This window comes from Pleurodeles waltl, chromosome 6 (genome assembly GCF_031143425.1).
Source record: "Pleurodeles waltl isolate 20211129_DDA chromosome 6, aPleWal1.hap1.20221129, whole genome shotgun sequence".
NCBI lineage: Eukaryota > Metazoa > Chordata > Amphibia > Caudata > Salamandridae > Pleurodeles > Pleurodeles waltl.
In genome coordinates, this window is record NC_090445.1 from 1,060,694,376 (window position 1) to 1,060,716,197 (window position 21,822).

General features: G+C 44.3%; 1 protein-coding gene across 1 annotated transcript in view; it reads left to right on the top strand.

The window, feature by feature from the left end:
* Positions 1 to 5,923: 5,923 nt before the first annotated feature.
* Positions 5,924 to 21,822, top strand: part of LOC138300537 (chymotrypsin-like elastase family member 3B) — a 34,558-nt gene continuing 18,659 nt past the window's right edge. Inside the window, exons 1-3 of the mRNA XM_069240023.1 lie at positions 5,924 to 6,049; positions 16,853 to 16,938; positions 17,700 to 17,797. Of these exons, the coding sequence (XP_069096124.1) occupies positions 6,010 to 6,049; positions 16,853 to 16,938; positions 17,700 to 17,797 (224 nt within the window). The 5' untranslated portion in view covers positions 5,924 to 6,009. The remainder of the gene's footprint in view (positions 6,050 to 16,852; positions 16,939 to 17,699; positions 17,798 to 21,822) is intronic.

The following is a 21,822-nucleotide window of genomic DNA, read 5'->3' on the forward strand; positions in this document are numbered from 1 at the left end:
CTTTGCTCCATCGTTGGCATGACAGCATGCCCCCATGGGACTGTTGTTGGTGTTGTGAAATGGTGTGCCCCAGGTCTTCTCAGAACGGGCCATGCCCCCCTGCCGTGCCCCTTTACCCATGCCACTCCATGTATTAGATGACTTCCATGCATTTAGTGGTCGGTATCCCCCCCAGCGGTTGTAGATGACATTATTGCATTTTAATTCCCCATGCGACTTACCCTGCATGTGCGTTGTCTCCTGGTAGTCTGCGCTGTCCTGTCCTTGAATCCCTGTGACGATCTCCTCAGGGATGACGGCTGCGACCATCTCCTCCATGTGGTCCAGGGCCTCCTGGTGTGCTGGACTCCCCCCTCCAGTCTGCAGTGCTGCCTTCCTGTTCCTGGCCATCTTTCCTTGGTCCTGCGCTTGCAGTCATGCCAGCGTTTCTTGCACTCAATGACTGTTCTGTGTACTTCAGCCACACTGTTAATCTTGTCGACAATTTGTTGCCATATAGCCTCTCTCCTACTGATTGGCAACTTTGATGTGACAAACAGTTGGTGCTGGTGTTCCGTCACCTCTTTAACCACAATTTCCTGCTCCTCTGCACTAAAGCAACACTTTCTTTTCTTCTTAAAAGTGTCCTGGTTCTTGTGTGGGACATCCTGGCTGGTTCCTGGTTTGCTGTCATCTTCCTGGGGTCTGCAGTGGCATCTGGGATCCATTTTGGCTCTCCTCTGGTGAAATGGCTGTGTTCGCTGTTTTTTTTATGCTATTGCGTAAAAAAAAACTGCGCATATCCGGTTTGTGGTGTCATAAATCAACCCACAGTCATTTCCGCCGCGTTAACGTCGTTTTCCTTTACGACTTGATGCCGCGGTGTGCGTAAAAAATAATGACTCCCATCTGTTGTTTGCGCCGCCGTGCGTCAAAGTATAAATATGACGCCCGCACGGCGCACCAAAATGGCATTAGCCGGCGGTAATATTTTTGACGCAAAACTGCGCCGGCGCAGTTTTGCGTCAAAAAGTATAAATATGGGCCCTACAGTCCAACTCACTCTTCTACATTGCACCCAAAACCTGGAAAAGCCTCCCTCTACACATCAGGGCTTCTTCTTTGTTTCTTGAATTCCGCAAGAAGCTGAAGACCTGGCTGTTCAACGAATTCTTCGAGGTTGACTCACTCATTACAGCCTTAGGCCCATGTTTATACCCGGTTTGCGCTGAATTAGCCTAATTTCTTTTACGCTAATTCAGCACAAACCTAATTCCATATTTATACTTTGGCACTAGACACGTCTAGCGCCAAAGTTATGGTGTTAACGTTGTTTTCTGGAGGGGAAAAACTACCTTGCGTCAATGATATGCAAGGTAGGCGTTCCCATCCAGAAAAGGAAGATATGGCGCCATATTTATCTCCCCGTTCTAAAATCCAGCACGGGGGGATGGGGGCCTTAAATAATGACGCTAAGCTTGCCATTATTTAATGTCTGGGTATGGGCAGACGTAAGAGGACCTGGAGGCATATTTCCATGGTTGGAGACCATGGAAATTGCCCACAGGTACCCTTCCCTGGCCCCAGGGATACCCCCACCCACACCAGGAGGACAACTAAGGATGGGGGACCCATCCCAGGTAAGTCTGGGTGAGTATTTTGTTTCGCCAAACACCGCTCGGGGGCACTGACTTGGGGCCCCCTGCACGGTGCTTGCCCCGGTGGCCATGCCCAGGGGACATTCGTCCCCTAGGCATGGCCATTGTGGTGGTGTGCATGGCTCCATTCTTTACTAAGACAGGAGCCATGTCCATGGGGATTGTGCGCTAGAAAATGGCGCAACACTGCTTAGAGGCAATTTTTTTTATCTCTAAGCAGTGTAGCGCCATAATTTGGCGCACAAGCCCCGGTTCCCCCTACACCTCCCCAGCCCTGTTAGCGTCCTTTCCAATGACGCTAACAGGGCATTACCGCCGGCTAGCGCCATTCCATAAATATGGCGCCCGACCGGTGCCTTGGAATGTCGCTAGCCGGCGCTATACTTTTTCACCTGATTTTAAATCTGCACCCAAGTCCCATGACTAAACGCCTGCTCCAACACCAGGTAATAAGAAGAGCTATACAAATCTAAATAACATAACCATTCTTAACTGCACAGCTATATACCTTGAATACATATATGTATATAACTTCAAGGTACGTAGATGTGGAGTTAAAATAGGTGCATATATGTGGATTTATGTACAGAAAAAGTATAGAAACTTATACCCTTTAATATTTTGTCCTTGGATATTGTTGTAACAATATTCTGTCCCGTCGATATTTGGGATTCAATATTCCCAACCTACACTGCATGTATACAACCAGTGTAACACTGATGAGTTATCACAGCAAATATTTGCACCTTAAATGTTCAGCAGGACTGATGTGTATTTAAAATGTGTGTGAATCGTGATGCTTTTGCACATGCTCAAATGTAATTGGGTACATTAAAACATTTAGGGGAAGATTAATGGAAGGTGGCGCTGAACAAGTGCAGCGCCACTTTTCCTGCGCCCCGGAGCACTGGCCTACCACCACCATGTGTGTGGTGTATTTCAAATATGGAGCACCATGGCGCAGGGTAGGGGGCAATAGCGCCATTTCTCATGACGCTATCGATATACTCTGCAGGAGTAGCGCCAAAATATTGGCACTACTCCTGCAGAGTACATAGGGCCCCATTCTAAAGAATGGAAGCCCCCTTTTAATGCCTGCTCACGAGCAGGCAATAAAAGTGCCGTTCAAAATGGCGCAAGGAAATCTATAAATTTCCTTACACCATTTTTCCGGCTCCCTTAACAGGGGAATGCCCCCTATGCATACATTATGCCTGGCACGGGGATTTCGGCCTCGTTGGGCCACATCAACGTAAAAAATAATGGCATTAATGTGACGCAAGGTGGCGCTAAGGCAATATAAATATGCCCCTTACAGCTATGGTTTACACTTGCAACTTGCATTTTGATAGTGTACCTATTGGGCAGCACTCATACAAAGTAATAGGAATGTATGCAAAAAAGTTGTGCTGGCAAGTTTAAACAAACGCAGCCAATTCAATTGTACACATAGGTGCTAAACACCAATTGATGTGATTTGGAACAAAAATATGCACAATGGTGGGCACCGTGATTTTGCTGGTGTGTACCTTTTCACGACACAAATTATGGTGTTCTGGCACCGTGGCACAACATGACAATACTAGACAGGGAGCCTCAGGTGGCATATGTGGCAAAACTCTGCTTAGTTGGAACTACTTCTTCCACAATATTTTGTGTGTTTGATCTTTGCCAGTATTCAGAGAAGCACACTTTCGTGGTACACTACAGAGGCGTATTATTACACTGACTTCTAGCATTCATTGGGCATTATTTCTACTGGGTACACTTAACAATTTCTCACGTGATTTTTCTATCACACTATCTATTTTGGATGTTACTTCTGCTGTGGCTCAGTGTTTGAGAATGAGGTGACATCTGAAAATTTCACAAACTGGGCACAACATTATTCTTATGGGACTAAAGATGAATTCACCATGGACACGTATCGAAACTATGAAGTAAACTATGGGGGCAGATTTATGGAAAGTGACGTTGCACAGAGTGCAGTGCCACTTTCCCTGAGCCCCTTACCACCCCTACCTCCACCATGTGTGCGACATATTTAAAATACAGTGCACCATGGCGCAGGGTAGGGGGCAATAGCGTTATTTCTCATGACGCTATTGATGTACTCTGCAGGAGTAGCGCCAAAATATTGGCGCTGCTCCTGTAGAGTACATAGTGCCCCATTCTAAAGAATGGAAGCTCCCTTTTAACGCCTGCTCTTGAGCAGGTGTTAAAAGTGCCGTAAAAATGGCACAAGGAAATCTCATAGATTTCCTCACGCCATTTTTTCAGCTCCCCTAATAGGGGAAAGACCCCTTTGCATACATTATGCCTGGCGCAGGCATAATGTAGTGCAAAGGGTTACAGGGTGGTGCAATACATGCATTGCGCCACCATTTAAATAAGGCCCAGGGATTTGGGCCTCGTTGGGCCACATTAACATAAAAAATAATGATGTTAATGTGGCGCAAGGTGGTGCTAGGGCATTATAAATATGCCCCTTGATCTGTATTAGACGCGTCTAGCGCCAAAGTCCATGGAGTTAGCGTCATTTTTTAGCGTGGACACCTACTTTGCGTTAATTATATGCAAGGTAGGCGTTCCCGTCTAAAAAATCGACTCCGAGGCATGTGCCTCGGATTTATACTCCCGGGCAAAAATCACGCCCGGGAGTGGGCGGGTCAAAAAAAATTACGTGCGGCCACTTTTGCGCTGTTTTTTAGCGCCTGCAAAAGGCAGGCGTTAAGGGACCTGTGGGCTCTGAAGGAGCCCAGAGGTGCCCTCCCATGCCCCCAGGGACACCCCCTGTCACCCTTGCCACCCCAGGAGGACACCCAAGGCTGGAGGGACCCATCCCAGGGACATTTAGGTAAGTTCAGGTAAGTGTTTTATTTTTTATTTTTTTGTGGCATAGGGGGGCCTGATTTGTGCCCCCCTACATGCCACTATGCCCAATGACCATGCCCAGGGGACAGAAGTCCCCTGGGCATGGCCATTGGGCAAGGGGGCATGACTCCTGTCTTTGCTAAGACAGGAGTCATTTCTATGGGGGTTGGGAGTGAAAACAAAAATGGCGCAAATCGGGTTGAGGTGAAAAAATTGCCTCAACCTGACTTGCCCCATTTCTTGACGCCCAAGCCCCATATCCCCCTACGCCGGCGCTGCCTGGTGTACGTCGTTTTTTTTAACGCACACCAGACGGCGCTGGCGGCTAACGTCATTCAATAAATACGGCGCCCGCATGGCACTTCAGAATGGCGTTAGCCGGCGCTAATTTTTTTGACGCAAAACTGCGTTGGCACAGTTTTGCGTCAAAAAGTATAAATATGGGCCTTAATGTACAACAGTGTTATGCACACTGTTATCAATTCTCAAATGGGTTGCAAAAACCTACCTCATCAAGGGACAGATATACAATGCTTTCTCCTGGTCGCAAACGGCAGGCCGCAGAATCAGGCCGTTTGCAACCAGAAAAAAGCATTTCTGGATGTACAGTCCCTATTTTGCAATTCAGTAATCCATTACCGAATCACAAAATGTTTTTGCGAGTCGTATTTAGGAAGGGGCGTGCCAAGGGTGTCCCTTCATAATAGCGAGTCACATGGCCATGTAAGATTGTTTTGCGACCGTGAATGCGGTCACAAAACAATTGCAGTTACCACCAACTTCAAGTTGGTAGTAACCCATTCGTAAATGGAAAGGGGTCCCCACAGGGCCCCTTACCCTTTGTGAATGGAAGCAAAAATATTTCTTCAGCGCAGGGAGTGGTGCCATGGACCACTGCCTACTCAGTAAAAATGAAAAGAAAACTTTTCATTTCTTTGTTTGAAATGCATCTCGTTTTCCTTTAAGGACTGTACAGTTCAGTTTTATAGTCTATTTTAATTTAGTAAGTTTGTTTTAAAGGATAAAGATGTTACAACCCCTCGAAATGAAATCTTTTTCTCATTTGCTAGAACCTTAGAAATGGCTAAAGAAGTGTTTAGACCCTATCTAAAGAGGTAGTTCCAGTCAGACGTGTATTTTTCAATTAGTCTATGTATTTTGTTAATCATTTTTCCAGGTAACTTATGCTGTGTTATTTATTACAGCTCGAGATTAGATATATTTATAAACCTGTCCCTGCACGTAGCTCACTATCATGCACCTTTCAGAAGTTTATCTTGCTGGGTAATGTGACAATTTTTGGCTTTGCAAGGACAGGGGAGTCTGAGAATAAATTGTTGCACAGTCAACGGGGACTGTCCTTGCTCAAGGCACAGTGAAACACCTGTGTGAGTTCACACCTGTGGAGCTAGTTTCCATTCCCCGGGCTGCTAGATAAGGGTAATATATAAGATGCCACAGGGCGGAAGCCTCGTCCACTTTGAACCATTCTGCAGAGATGCTGAAACTTCTGGTCACTGTTCTGCTGGTGGCGGGCGGTAAGCAATAAACTGGCACCCTCTCTATGTGTCCTGTCTTCCTTCAGTAACATCATTTAAGTTCTCAACTTTGCTGCTCTTCCGAACCATTCAATCTACAGCAATGCCATGCGGATGCGCGGTCAATGTTTCACAGCGGCAGGGGCAGCCATTTTACCTCAGCCATCCCATTTAACAATACATCACTTGTAAATATTTGCTGCTCAACGGTGGTCCGCAAGGGCTTGACCCACGCCAGATCTTTAGGATATCTGCATAAGTAATAATTGACAAAGTCTGTCTATCTGAAAAGTCTGGTGTTGCTCGAGCCCTATCGGACAGACACTTGACACACCTGGTGTAACTGGAAGTCTATGGGTATCCAAATGTAGCTAAAGGGCGTGACCTGTCAATATGATGATTTAGTTGATTGGCATTGGCTTGCTGTGGAAAATACACAGGTAGACTTGGAGTGAAAATGGCACAGACCCGCAATATTATTCCTTGTTAGAGAAAAGTGGGGTGTGCAGAATAGATTACTAGCATCTTCCAATAGGAATGTCCGCTAATCTGCACCTTGCACTGCAGGGTGCTTAAAAAATTGTGCTGACTTTGCACATGCGTGTAGTTATTTTATGGCACCCCTCTGAATATATATACAATGATATGAATCTGGCACATGACGCCTCAAAATTCCGGATTCCTCATCAGGCTAACTTCAGAGTGGCTTTCACATGCTAATGTGCGTCACTTCATGCCTGGAATCCAATATTATGTGGCACTATATGGTAAATCTGACGGTGGTCTTTTTACGGTAATGGCATGCAGTTGCAACAGTGAATATCAGAATTATTTCCTTAAGTGAAGAGCAGTGGTATATTTTACTGCTGACTTTTTATTGCAATGCTTTGCATTTAGGACAAGCAAGCCCTATATGCAGTACCCAAAGAAATGCCTTGCTGTAAATGTGCCAAGCAAAAAATGCATTAGAGCATCCTAAGGTTTAGCCCAGTGTGAACTTATGAGCCTATTCCAATTTATCCAGATCTGAATGAAGGATTAATTGCTCACCCGGATTTTTTCTCATTCTGATCTGTTTTCTCCCTGCTAATATTTTCCCAAGTGTTACCTGGCTATATGTGAATGGTCAAAATCTTGTATGTATGAAATTGGACACCACTTGGAAAATGTGATTTCATACAACAGTGTTCCTGTCCAAACCGGATGCTCCGGTAGCACTCAAAATTAAATCGATCGATCAATCAACCAGGAATTTGTAAAGCGCACTATTCACCCGCAAGGGTCTCAAGGCACTGAGGTGGGGGGGGGGGAGTGCTGCTACTGCTCGAACAGACAGGTCTTGAGAAGTCTCCTGAAGTTAAGGAGGTCTTAGGTCTGGCGCAGGTGGGTGGGAAGAGTGTTCCACGCCTTGGCGGCGAGGTGCAAGAATGATCTGCCACCGATCTTAGTTGTGCGGACGTGTGGGACGGTTGTGAGGGCGAGGTCAGTGGAGCAGAGTTGCCGGATTGGGGTGTAGAAGGAGAGCCTGAGGGTGAGGCATTCTGGTCCGGTGTTGTGCAGAGCTTTGTGAGCATAGATGAGGAGTTTGAAGGTGATTCTCTTGTTGAACGGGAGCCAGTGCAGGTCTCTCAAATGGCCTGTGATGTGGCAGTGGCGGGGGATGTCCATGATGAGGCATGCGGAGGCGTTCTGGATGTGTTGCAGCCTCTTCTGGAGTTTGCCCGTGGTTCCTGCGTAGAGGGCATTGTCGTAGTCCAGTTTGCTTCTTACGAGGGCTTGGGTGACTGTTCGTCTGGTTTCAGTGGGGATCCATTGTAGATCTTTTGGACCATGCAGAGGGTGTTAAAGCAGGGAGAGGAGATGGCGTTGACTTGCTGGGTCATGGATAATGAGGAGTCCAAGATGAATCCTAGGTTGCGTGTGTAGTCGGTGGGAGTCAGAGCGGCTCCGAGAGAAGTCATCCTATGGGGAGTGGGTGGAGCCGAAGATGAGCACTTCTGTCTTGTTGGAATTGAGTTTGAGGCAGCTGTTCTTCATCCATTCAGTGATGGCCTTCATTCCTTCATGGAGGTTGGTCTTGGTGGAGTACTTGGTGGGGGAGAGGATCAGCTGGGTGTCATCGGCGTATGAGATGATGTTGAGGTTGTGGGATCAGGTGATGTTAGCAAGTGGAGCCATGTAGATGTTGAAGAGGGTCGGGCTGAGGGATGAACCCTGGGGTACGCCACACATGATTTTGGTGGCTTCTGAGTGGAATGGAGGTAGGCGGACTCTGCCGGTGAGAAAGGAGATGACCCAGTCCAGGGCTCTGTCGTGGATTCCTGCATGCTGAGGCGTGAGCGTGGGGTGGGGTGGCAGACGGTGTCGAATGCGTCCGAGAGGTCTAGTCGGAAAATGTCACTTCAAACCTAAAATCAAAGCATTAGGAGCACACAGGTCATAATAGCCGCTGGGCGGAGGCTGATTAAATTACCTATAGTATGGAGGAAACTATGGAGGTTTTATCTAATTTAAAGGAGAGGTAAATCACCGGGGCTTGATGAAATCCTGGTAGATTTTTATGCCTCTGAACCAGAGGGCTGGTGTTACATTTTGAACCAAACATTCAATGCCATCCACAGAGGGCAGATATACCCAACTCATGGTTGGGTGCTGAATTAGTGCCTATCTATAAGAATGGGGACAGGGGAGACCCAGTAAATTACCGGCCAGTCAGCATGAGCAAGTGTTGTCTCCACTACAAGCAGGCTTTAGTGCCAACACAAGTACTCTGTAAACCATTTTGTTGCTTCTTTTTAATAATGTGGGAATAAGCTCATATATATGTAGTATTCGTAGACCTGCGGGCAGCGTACAATCTTATCCCCAGGGCTAAACTGTGTGCGAAACTTGAGAATATGGGTATTCTGCCTAGCATTTTACATATTTTAATGAGGCTTCATAACAACAATTGTCCTCAGGTGAGGTGGGGGAAGAATGGTTAACTGACCAAATGTATCGAGGTGAACAGAGGAGTTCGTTAGGGGTGTGTATAAGCCCCAACTCTGTTCACACTATGGCCCAAATTTAAGTTGGCCTAGCGCCTCCTTGCGCCACATTAGTGTCAGTTTTTATGACTCTAATGTGGCTCAACGAGGCCAAATGTGCCATGCCAGATTTACAAAGTGGTGCAATGCATGCATTGTGCCACATTGAAACCCCTTGCACCATTTTATGCATGTGCCAAGCATAATGTATGCAAGGGGGGCATTCCCCCATTAGGGGGAACGCAAAAATGATGCAGTGGAATCTATGAGATTCTACTGCGCCACTTGTAGTGGCTATTTTTAAATCCTGCACAGAGCGGGCGTTAAAAGAGGGCACACCATTATTTATAATGGGCCCTTGTGTACCTTGCAGGATTAGCACTAACATTTTTGGTGCTAATCGTGCAATGTACTACAATAGCATCAAAAACCCCTTACCCGCGCCATGGTGTGCCGTATGTTTAATATGACGCACACATGGTGGCGTTGAGGGGGCGCTGATGGGCGTCAGAAAAGTGGTACTGAAAATGATGATGTGCCACTTTTCTTAAATTTAGGCCAGTATATCAATGGGCTAACACATACATTGGCTAACTGCAATGGAGATCCCCCAAAGTTATCAAACCATGCAATCCCTTCCTTGCTTTTTGCAGACAACACCTTATTAGTGTCGAGGACTCCAATGGGTCTACAAAGTTTACTCAACCAGTTCTTGTCCTCATGTGTAAAGTATGGGTCGAAAATTTATATTTCGAAAACGAAATTCATTACATTTAACCCACACGAAAAATGTAACAGTAGGATCGAGATAGATAGTAAAATGTCAGAGCAAGTTAATAATTTTGATTATTTAGGGGTTAGGCTTGCAAACACACTTTAAAGGCCCCCCCTGCTAGCCAAAAGCCAACTTACCTTGCAGCACGTGGGTTTTTCAATTGCCAAGAGGTTGAAAGTATCAATCTACAGACCACTTACACCACCACTAGACATTTACAGGGAGAAGGGAGTAGGAGCTGCCCCCTATGGAGCAGAAATATGGGGGTTCTGAAAGGTGGGAGTCCTGGAAACGGTGGAAAACATTTATATAAGATCTACCCTTGTCCTGCCTTGCAACTCACTGCTTAATCCACTTCACTTGGATAGCAGCCTAAAAAACATAGCATATGTGACAGCATGTAGGCCATTGGCATACTGGATAAGAATTTGGAGTAATGGAGTTAACTCCATGAGAACGGGTTGCGTAGCAATACTGAAGGATCACTTACAGGGAGGTTCCTAGACTTTAAGGACACCATGCAGAAGGAAGCCTTTTTGGACCGTATTGAACAGCTACAAGCAAAATCACTTTTTTTAGAATTTAGATAGGGCATCCTACGGATAAATAAATATTGCAACAGGTTGAACGGCTCCTAAATCTAACCTATCTGGCCCACCTTTTTAGCTACTGTTGAAACAGAGGAGCACTTTTTGTTTTTTTTGTCCCTCTTTCTCTTCTCCTAGAAAGACCTGGTTGAATCCTTTGTACTGAACCTTAGGTAAAAATCATCTTAAGACATTGAGGGCCATATTTATACTTTTTGACGCAAAACTGCGCTAACGCAGTTTAGCGTCAAAAAATTTAGCGCCGTCTAACGCCATTCTGAAGCGCCATGCGGGCGCCGTATTTATTGAATGGCGTTAGCCGGCGCTACCAGACCGGCGCTGCCTGGTGTGCGTGGAAAAAAACCACGTACACCAGACAGCGCCGGCGTAGGGGGAAAATGGCGTATGGGCGTCTTAAAATGGGGCAAGTCAGGTTGCGTCGAAAAAATCGTCTTAACCCGACTTGCGCCATTTTTTAATGACGCCCATCCCCCATCAACATGACTCCTATCATTGTAAAGATAGGAGTCATGCCCCCTTGCCCAATGGCCATGCCCAGGGGACTTCTGTCCCCTGGGCATGGTCATTGGGCATAGTGGCATGTAGGGGGGCACAAATCAGGCCCCCCTATGCCACAAAAAAAAAAAAAAATACTTACCTGAACTTACCTTAATGTCCATGGGATGGGTCCCTCCGTCCTTGGGTGTCCTCCTGGGGTGGGCAAGGGTGGCAGGGGGGGTCCCTGGGGGCAGGGGAGGGCACTCTGGGCTCATTTTGAGCCCACTTGTCCCTTAACGCCATCCCTGACCCAGGCGTTAAAAAGCGGCGCAAATGCGCCGTTTTTGGCCACGCCCACTCCCGGGCGTCATTTTTGCCCGGGAGTATAAATACCACGTAAAGGCCTGGGAGTCATTTTTTAAGACGGGAACGCCTCCCTTGCATATCATTAACGCAAGGAAGGGGTTCACGCTAAAAAATGACGCACACTCCGGGCACTTTGGCGCCCGAAGCGTCTAACGCCATAGTATAAATATGGCGTTAGTTGGCGTTAGTTTAGCGTCGAATTTGCGTCGAAAAAAACGACGCAAATTCGGCGCAACCAGAGTATAAATACGGCCCTGAGGATCCTCAGAAGAGATACTGCTGAGTGGTTAGTGTTTGCATTATCTCGATTCCTATTGTATACTTGGAGGCTAAGGAGCAAGGTGTTAAAATAGGATGCCATCTGATGTGCTGGCTCTAATGTGATGTGTCTGGTGCCAACTTGTTTTTTATGTCTTGGGATAATATTTGATTGCAAATGCACTTTACAGCTGCCGACAAAGCCTATAAGCAGAGATGTTAAGCAATTTGCTGCCCTGTAAATAATCTATGTAGTGTGGAAGACGCAATGTGGTACTGCAAGTTGTATATATATTTGGCTGATGGCATTGAGAGTATACGATATAGAGATGAACTGACACTTGAAAAAATTCAGCTGTTTTAAACTTTTACTTTTTATTATTTATTATGTGAGTTTAATGTCTTCATGATCGTTAATATTTTGTATTCTGTAACGTGTTTCTTCTATGGTTTTTACAACCGAAGAAAGAATACCCCTACTGCTACTGCTACTATTTTGGTTTGTTCAGGAGCTAGAGTATCTGGGTGAAAAATCCTGGATATAGGGATTTACAGGCTGGTAACTCCTTAGGGTTCTATTAGGTACTATTGTAAATTTGATAAACCAAAGTGTGATGTAGTTAAGATATGGGTTGCCGCAGTTCTGGCACCTATAATTGCATTATATGACTAGTAGGGTGGACGCAAAAGGAAGCTATAAACCTACAGTGCATCCTCCATAACTTGTATAACAACACACAAAACATATTGCGGTCCTCTAATAAACCTGTTATAGACCTGTAAGTTTGCCTTGTCTAACACACTACAACCCAGATTTATACTCTGTTTGCGCCGAATTTGCGTCATTTTTTTACGCAAATTTGGTGCAAACCTAACTCCATTATACTTTTGCGCTAGACCCATCTAGTGCCAAAGTTATGGAGTTAAAGTCAATTTTTGCTTGCGGGAAACTACCTTGCGTCAATGAGATGCAAGGTAGGTGTTCCCGTGCAAAAAATGACGATATGGCCTTAACACCATATCAATCCCCCGTGTTAAAATCAAGCACAGGGGGAAGAGGGCCTTAAATAATGTCACTACGCTTGCTTAGCGCCATTATTTAATGCCTGGGTCAGGGCAGACGTTAGGGGACCGGTGGGCCTATTTCCATGGTCAGAGACCATGGATGGGCCCACAGGTGCCCTTCCCTAGCCCCAGGGACACCCCCACCCACACCAGAGGGATGGCAGTGGATGGGGTGACCCTATCCCAGGTCAGACTGGAAAGTTCAGGTGAGTATTTCAATTTTTTTCAAAGTGTCATAGGGGGGCCTAACTTGTGCCCCCCTACATGGCACTGGGCCCAATGGCCATGCCCAGGGCGCATATGTGCCCTGGGCATGGCCACTGGGGGTGGTGGGCATGACTCCTGTCTTTACTAACGCAGGAGTCATGACCATGGGGGTTGTGCGTTAGAGGCATTTTTAGGCCTCTTACCAGACTAGTGTCATCCTTTGACGCACAACCTCCTGTTCCCGTTATGCCTTCCCCACCTGGCTAGTGTTCTTTTTCATGACGCTAGCCAGGCCTTACCGCTGGCTACCGTCATACCATAAATATCATGCCCGGCCGATGTCTTGGGATGGCGCTAGCGGGCAGTATACTTTTTCACACAAAACTGAGTTAGTGCAGTTTTGCGTGAAAAAGTATAAATCAGGGCCTACATTCTACATAAAGAAGTATTTGTGCAAGCTCTTGCTTTAGGATTAAAATTGATACTCATCAAAGGGTCTGCTGATCACCTGGACATAAGTCCTGGGGTGCTTACCATATTCCCTTTTGGTAGGGTCAGTGGTATAGGCGTCCTAACACTTGGGAAATAGTACACCTCCTGGTGTCACAATGGGAGACAGCTGAGAGCTCCAAGACCTCAATGAGCAGGCAGCTATTGTACAAGCAACTTGGGAGGCTAGAAGGTCCCTGGGCAGTGAAGAGCCCTCATCAGCCTTTTATTCCCATTCACCCTCTCCCTTTGACTTGACTTCAGCCTTCACACCCTCCATCAGACATATGCGTACAAGTGAAATGCTTTTTGTGTGCTGGAAAACATGGAAGGTGAAATGATTGGAGCTAACGTTAAGGGAGGCAAAGTGCAACTTGCAGGAGAGCATTTCAAAGTTTGTTTTTGGGCCTGTCTTCATTCTTATCCCTACACTTCTCTTCCTAATTCCTGCCAAACACCCTGGAGCAGATGTACTAAATTATAGGTCAATGCAGCAGGGCAATCAAAGTTGCAGAGCACAATTTGCGTCAAGGAAAGTCACCTTATTTGCGTTTGAAAGTAAAAACCATTCTAGACTTTGCTCCACTTTGTGCCACTTGCATGACTTTGCAGCAGTGCAAAGTCTTATCAGATCTGGTCCCCATGTGCCATAGACCTCAGTGCAGCTGCATCAAAATGGACTATAATTACACACGGTCATCATTACATCCAGCATTTACCACCTTAAGGTTGTTCCCACAAAGGAGAGATGTTCTTTGACACTCAGATTCCTCATATTCGCGAAATGCATTTTTCACGGGTTTTAAGACCATATTCATTCAAAGGCCAAACCACCTCTTGTACAGACCGAACACCCCCTTATTATATTTGTGTTCCTGATCGCTGATAGTTTGCATCCAGGATAAACCAAAGTGACTGTGAATTGGCAGTCGTGTTAGTTACTTCCTCCACTTCAGCACAAGTTTCTTGCATTCAGTTGCAACCACAGAGCAGCAGAAGATGAGCCCCTCCACAGCTTTTTCCTATTCCCCAGACTCTGCTTGTAGGTCGATCTTTTGAGGGTTACCTCATCCCACCTAACAGGCTGCCTTAAGCCTTTTGCTTGTTTAGGACTATCTTTACAGTTATTCTGACTGTTCCTGAGCCTGATATGCATGACAAAAGATTTGTTTTGGTCAATCACTTATGATTGTCTTTAGACCACTCATTCATACAGCGATGCTTCAGTGTCCCAGGGACTACCTTTAATTCCGAGAACAGCTTTACATGTGATCCTGTCTTTCCTCCAATGCAGGACACCACAGGTAGCCGTGGGTTTGTAGGGTTGCCATGAGGGCTCATCTCCTTTTGGCATGCCACAAAGATTAATTCTGTTGTTCGATGGGTGCTAGAGCCTTCTTAGGGGATTTTATACAAAGACATCATTACCAGGGGTGTAATGAAAGCCCTTTCGAACCCTTCAGTGTAGGGGGGCCCAACCCTCTAGGGGGCCCCCAACCCTTCAACGGGGGTCCATGTAGCCCAAAGGTAATGCATATCTGTGAAATATGGGAGACTCAGGGGCTCTTCAACACTTTCTGCAGGGGCTGCGTCATTTTGAGATTTTGAGTTACACCACCGATCAGTACGCTAATGCTACACACAATAAAGGGTTGCATTGAGACTTGGGTGGTAATGTAAAACCTTCCTATTTCTTGGTCAAGAGATAAATTTGGGGAAGAATCCACCTATTGAAATTTCCTTCAATATAGTGTTCCACAAATGAAGGAAATTGCAATGTTAAATTTGCCCCTGAAATGGCACTTTCTCGAGAAACAAGAGAAAGTTCCATTACTCCTCATTTCGCCAGCCTCAGGATGATGGACCATTTTGTTATATGGTTTCACATCAAAATTAATCGGTGGATGCAGTAGAATGCCCATGCACCACCCACGGAATGCCTACCTGGTGCAAAGTAATGCAAGACAGTTCAATACACTGTGGATTGTTACTCCTTTTTTTTTTTTACAGAGCAATACAAATAGCCAACTGTGTTGCTTTGTAAATACTACAAAGGATTTTGCATTGGGTCTGCGTCAAAAAAGTTTTGCAAACCCGAAGTACCCGAAGTAAAATCTTTGAAAATCTTAGCCTATATTTCTAAGCCTACAGAACCACCTGAGACTAAACCAGAGTGGCCTTGAGAGCCCCACAGACTAACAAGAATAATGGAGCTTATTTACAAGCGGTCTGAACTGCCCATGCGTCACTTTATGCGATGCACGGGTGGTGCAGGCCCATAACTACAATGCCACGCAAAGCCACTTTGTGTGGCTTTTCATGTCCCTGTAGATAAGGAGCAATGCTATGCAGTACAAATCACTGTGTTGCCTTACTTTTCATCAAAGAGGTGTTCCATTGGTGTTCCCACACAACATCCATGGATTTTGACGCAGTCCCAGATTTACAAGATTTTTTTAACCTGGGAATGCGTCAAAAGCGTATGCCTCCCCAGCGTAGACGTAAGGGAGGCGCAACGAGGAGAATCCTTATTTCTCCTTGTTTTTCTTTCTCTTTCTATGTGTGCTTCATTCTGCAGCACACATAGTAAGAGTAAATTGTCTTCAGTGATTGTTTTTGTGCAGGAAGGTGTCCCTTCCTGCACAGAAATTATTATTACTAAAACACAGATGCCATGGTGCAAGGGTGCCTGCGTTGGTGCATGGCAGCCAATTGTGCACCATTGCAGAGGTAAAGGATAGGAATGTGCCTTATCTTATAGATACAGTGCATTCCTGCCCTTTTCTTTTGACGCTGGGCAGCACAGCAAGAAGGCTTGGGGCGCTGCCCTCTGCCAAAACCTTGTAAATCAGGCCCAATGAATTTGAATACTGGGCATCAGAGTGTAACCTTAGTCAAACCTGGGCCTTTATCACTTCAGTGTGATCATGGATCTGCAGCAGCTCTTGTCGACTCAGGACCTTGTATCATATGTTCCCCACATCGCTTCCACCTGGCCTGTTGCAGATACTCCAGTTAGTGCAGAACAAAGCTATTTAGAGAATGAAGCCCGTCTTGCTTTTAGAACAAGCCTTCAAAACACTGATGGACAATGATTTCCTGAGAGCCTCTCCATTGATTTCAAGCTGATCTCAGGGATCAGACAAAAAAATTGCATAGAATTGGACTTTAATATCAATGGTCCATTTGATCCTTCCTCAGGTGACTGGTGCTGCATCTAGTACCGTGCCTTGGACTGCTCATCTAACGCTTGACCAGGGAATGTTGTAAGAGCATGAGACTCTAATTCACTGCTTTTCGAGTGACCCATAAACTCTGAAATTCTTGCTTCTTTCATTTAGATCCGTTTTTCCTTTCAGTTTTTGCTGTTTGCCAAAGAGATAATGGGTCTTTTTATTGATCTGTGTATGTATGCACTTGTGTGCAGCACCTGGATGAACTGTTGTGGATGTATGAATATAATACTTAGAAGAATAAAAGAAATACCTACATTGCTTGGCTGAAAACCTTTTCATTGCTTTCTCTTCTTTAGCCTATGGGTGCGGCAGACCCGACTACACACCCAATGTCAGAGTGGTAAATGGCGAAGATGCCAGACCACACAGCTGGCCCTGGCAGGTAAGAGAAGTCCCTTCAGAGATATTGAAATACGTGAAAAGATACTTAAAAGCATTAAAAAGTCTTCATGAAGTCCTCTTTACTTCTTATAGAGACCCATATGTCGTTTGCAGTAGCTCTCCAGACTATAAGTAACAGGGCCAAGATGACAGAGGAGGCCACACCACAGCAGGGCATGACATGATACACAGGATGGGTTACAGGGCAGGGTCCTGCTTCAGCATTGGAAGTAAGTTACAGAGTGTGCACTGCTGAAGAGCATGGGAATAAATCCCACCTCACAGAAAGCCAAGAAGCAGTAACTCAGGGGCCTTCACTCAAATGGTGCCAATTCATGAACCCTCCATCATAGCAGAGAGAAGACTGTTGGGCCCAATGAGTCACGTGGGAATCCCGATTTGGGTGGCAAGAAAGCTTGCAACTGAAATCTGGATTTTGAGATTTCCTGTGTTTTTTTCTCTGTCCTGTTGGCTACTTAGACATATCATTGCTTGATCAAAACCCAAAGTGATCTTTCCACCTGGTGGCCTAGTGATTCAGGGCATTGAAGACAAAGGACAAACTCTGGCGACAGAGAGTGGACGAAGGTGATGAAGTCTAGGTTTACTGAGTGAATATGATAAAATGGAGAGGAGATGAGGCTCCAGAGACTGTAGAGTCGAGAGAGGGAGAGAGAGAGAAGTGAAAAAGGAAGGGGCAGAGGAGAAGGGACGCTTACATAGAAATCAAATATACATCATATTTTTCTCTTTTTCTGATAGGTCTCTCTTCAGTACCTGAGTGGAGGTGCATACTACCACACCTGCGGAGGGTCCCTCATTGCCCCCAACTGGGTCATGACAGCTGCGCACTGCATCTCGTACGTTGTGAAAATTTTATGGAGGATTATATGGAATGGCTGGAAGCAAGGGCAGGTTGTTGGGGAACTCAGGAAGACAGATTATATTTGTGTGGTTTTAGACAATGGCTGTAACGTATTTGTTATGTCATTTTTCCTGTGGTTGCGCCTTCAGAGGGTTCAGTAGAGAAGTTGAAATTAACCAGTATCCAGGACCTGATGCTAGTGACACATAGATATGATTCCAAGATGTGCGAAATAGGATGGGGTATTTACCATACCCAATAAATAACTTGACCCTGTGGTGAGGTAATTAAAGGCTGAAGTGAATACATCAAATACTCAGTTACCAACTTGGAAATGAGGCATAATGCAGAGATGGTATTCAACAGATCGAGTTCAACATGTTTAGCCTTTTTTCGGGGCCTTTTTACCCTGATCAAAGGAAAGTAAGGAGGTTCCAGTATCACTCTCAGCCCTATGCACCCAGATAAACGCCACATTAAGGTGATTAAACAAGCAAGATGCCTAGTATCCTACTGTTATGTTCTACCTCCAAGGTGCATTTCACTTTAACCAAGAAGAAGTATAACTGATGCTACAGGTTTAATTTTATGACAACTGTTTCTCATTGACTTTGCAAATGATATTCCATCGCATTATTGACACTAAAACGCTGCAAACAGGCATCTTACCGGTTTCTGAAAACTAGAAAATATATGTCTGAGTTTAGACACCTTCATTAACTCTCCTTTGAGTTGAACATGTCACCCAGAATTCTGAGTCTGACTCACAGACAAACAAAAGAAGCTCAACCTAGCTAGCTAAGTAAATAAACACTTTTTCAGACCAAGGGTCTTCTGTATTTGATTAAGGCATGCTGCTTTGTTCCTCAGTATTTTGGAGACTGAGACTAAGGCCCATATTTATACTATTTTAGCGCCACATTTGCATAATTTTTTTACGCAAAGGCGGCACAAACTTGCAAAATACAATTGTATTTTGTAAGTTTGCGCCGTTTTTGTGTCAAAAACAGGCGCAAATGCGGCGCTAAAAAAGTATAAATATGGGCCTAAGATTTTACATATGGGTTGTTGCCATCTGAACTATTGGTTTTGAATACGTAAAACTTATTTGAGTCCTGCTTTAATTCTAATGGGGTTGAATCCTTAGATACTTGCTCCTTGGAAATTATGAGAGTCAAGAATTTACTGTACTCTTTCACCTGGTAATTTTGCCTACTCTAAGATGGCAAAATGTTTGAATGAAATTGTGGAGAAAATGAAAGATGAAGGTGGAATCAGGTGGAGTATTCCCATTTTCGAGGGTTACAGGGTCCCACCTGTATTCCCATGGATTACCCTACAATCCCACACACCTGAACTACTGGTGACCTCAGGGGTGGGAAGTAACTTTGCCTCATGATATAAAACCTGTAGTCATAACGCCTCCTATCAGATCAAACCAAGAGTCCATCAGCTCATGCTGTTATTGACTTTGGTATTTTGAAGTCAACCATTTGTAAGGCAATGTAGTTGTGTTCCAAACAAGATAATCAAGTATTATAGTGTTCTTTGCTAAATAAATGGCTAGAAATGTTTGCAGTTTGTAATTTATTGTTTTTATTTGTATAACTTGTGATCATTTGCAAATTATGATGAATGTAAGATGCGTTGAGTGGCCAGATATTACTCAGTTTTCCATATTATTTTATCTCTAATCAAAAAAAGCAATTTCCTGCCTATGGCCCTTATACTTTCTTTCTTTTCATATTTCCTTTTTTGTCCCTTCCGTATTTCTTTCTCTTTTTTCTTCCATCCTTTACTTTCCCTCCTAATTCCCTTTCTTCCTTCCTTCTTAATTCTTTTTTTTCTTCCTTTGGTACTTCTTTTTTTCCTTCCTTCCTGATTTCCCTCCTTATTTCCTTCTATCTTCCCTTGCTGCCTTGATTCATTTCCTGATCTGCAATCAGAAAGGCACTGGCGAAAAAAGCAAGTATGGCTCTCAGTCCTGCTTTAAATGACATCCACCGAGTTAGCGAATAGTAACATTTACAATTATTACCATTTAATGATGCATCCCCCCACACACCGTTCCAATCTCCAAATTTACTGATAATCAAATGAAGTCCCTACAAAATATAAGTTTTATGTGAGAGAAGAATACAAACTGTAATTGGTGTCTACTAACATTTAAGAAGGATGGCTCTTTTTGAACTTATAATTAACATAATGTTGTGCCTTAACTGGATCTCACAATAGTCTAAAAGAAACAGGTGATTTCCTATAGGCTATCCAATGCAGGAACTTTTAAACAGTGACAGGATGAAAAGGGAAAGATGCAATGTTATCTAAACAACCAATTTTCCAATGTACTTCTTTAAAGAAACCTATCAAGGATGGGACATTTTTAGCAGATGGTTGCAATAGCCAAAATGTGGTAGCAGATCATACATAGGAGACCTACTTTATTGAATGGAAGTAAACTGAAGAAATCAACACGGAGGTGGCAGGAGCTAGGAATGTCAAGCCGATAGATAAAAAAAAAGGACATTTCTTAGAAGGGCCAATAAGTGCTGGAAATGTTAGAACCATACTTCACTCTGGTTTCAAATCTTTTCTATGTATAGCAATTAAAACCTCTTACAAAATAGCATGCAAAACAAGATTGAGTACCAAGAATATCATATGAATGCCAGGAGAAAAATCTAATACATTCTCAAACAGTGACTATTGATTTGAACCCATATATTTCAGAAAATGTATAGATGAGGATTGTAAAATGAAACAGTAATTTGAAAACTATGCCTCCAAATTGTGTTTGTTACTCACTACACCCCAGGATTTCTGTCAATTGTTTTAATAGGTGCTGGGAACTCAAAATATCAATGTTGTGTGCAAGTTGTATCCTAGATGGTAAAGCCCAATCAGTTGTTGCCCTGATGGCATTGAAACTGTAATACATTAATCCATTAATTTGAGATTTGGTGATAAAAATATGAAAATGTAATCTACCTGTTGCCAGTAAATTTAGGTAAGCCAATCTAGATAAGCCAAAAAAAATAAGCCAGCCCCACAGGTAAATTTATTTAAAATCACAGTAAAGGTCAACAGAATATGCCTTGTTCCTTCTTATTCCTTTAATCTGTCGGTACCATTTGAATTGGAATATAATCTGCAATGAATCATTTTTTCATGGTGAAGAAATAATTTGATCAATTATTTGTCACATGAGAAAAGATGGGAAACAAGAAGAAACACTTTTCTTATGTCTGAAATCATATTAAAATAACTATTGAGAATCCAAACTTAAATCTCAAGACGTGAGCAGATTGTTTTGGCAAGTGGTGCTCTGACAGCCAGGGTAAAAACACGCAACAGACTTTGACTTGGCTTTGTTGGATTTGGTACCATAAAGGTCTAATGATTCCAAAGGGCCACCTAGAAAACGATCACTAATGAGTGAAACTCAACAGATCATTGCAAGAAGGTCAATGTATACACTTGATTACATAGGTGATAAAATGTAGTTCAAAGAACTGTTAACAGATTCAGGGAAAGCTTGACCCAAGCAAGAGAGGTGCCATATTGCATACTGTGGATTAACATATTGAAGCTCAGCGATATGTCTATTGATCAAGGAAATCATGTCTGATACTGAGCCGTGAGCTTCCAGAAGGCACACAATAGCATTATCTTTGCTCATACTACTCTGAAACCAGGCTTGGGTGGTCCAATGTTTTTTGCTGCCTTCAGCTGTTGGTTGGAGCCCAAGAGGCCATTCACACTCTTTCCCTCTGCTCACACTAGCTGTGAAACCAGGCTTGGGTGGTTGAAAGGTCTTAGCTGTTTCCAGCTGTTGAAGTGCCAATGGCCACTCAATACACAGTTCTTTTTCTCATGCTATCTCTGAAATGGGCCTAGTTGATTCAAAGTTCTTATCCACCTCCAGTTGTTGCCCGTCAAAAGACCACTTATTGTTTGATTAATTCAAAGTTGGAACCACTGACTGGCTCCCAGAGACTGAGCTGTGATGCGAGGCTAAAG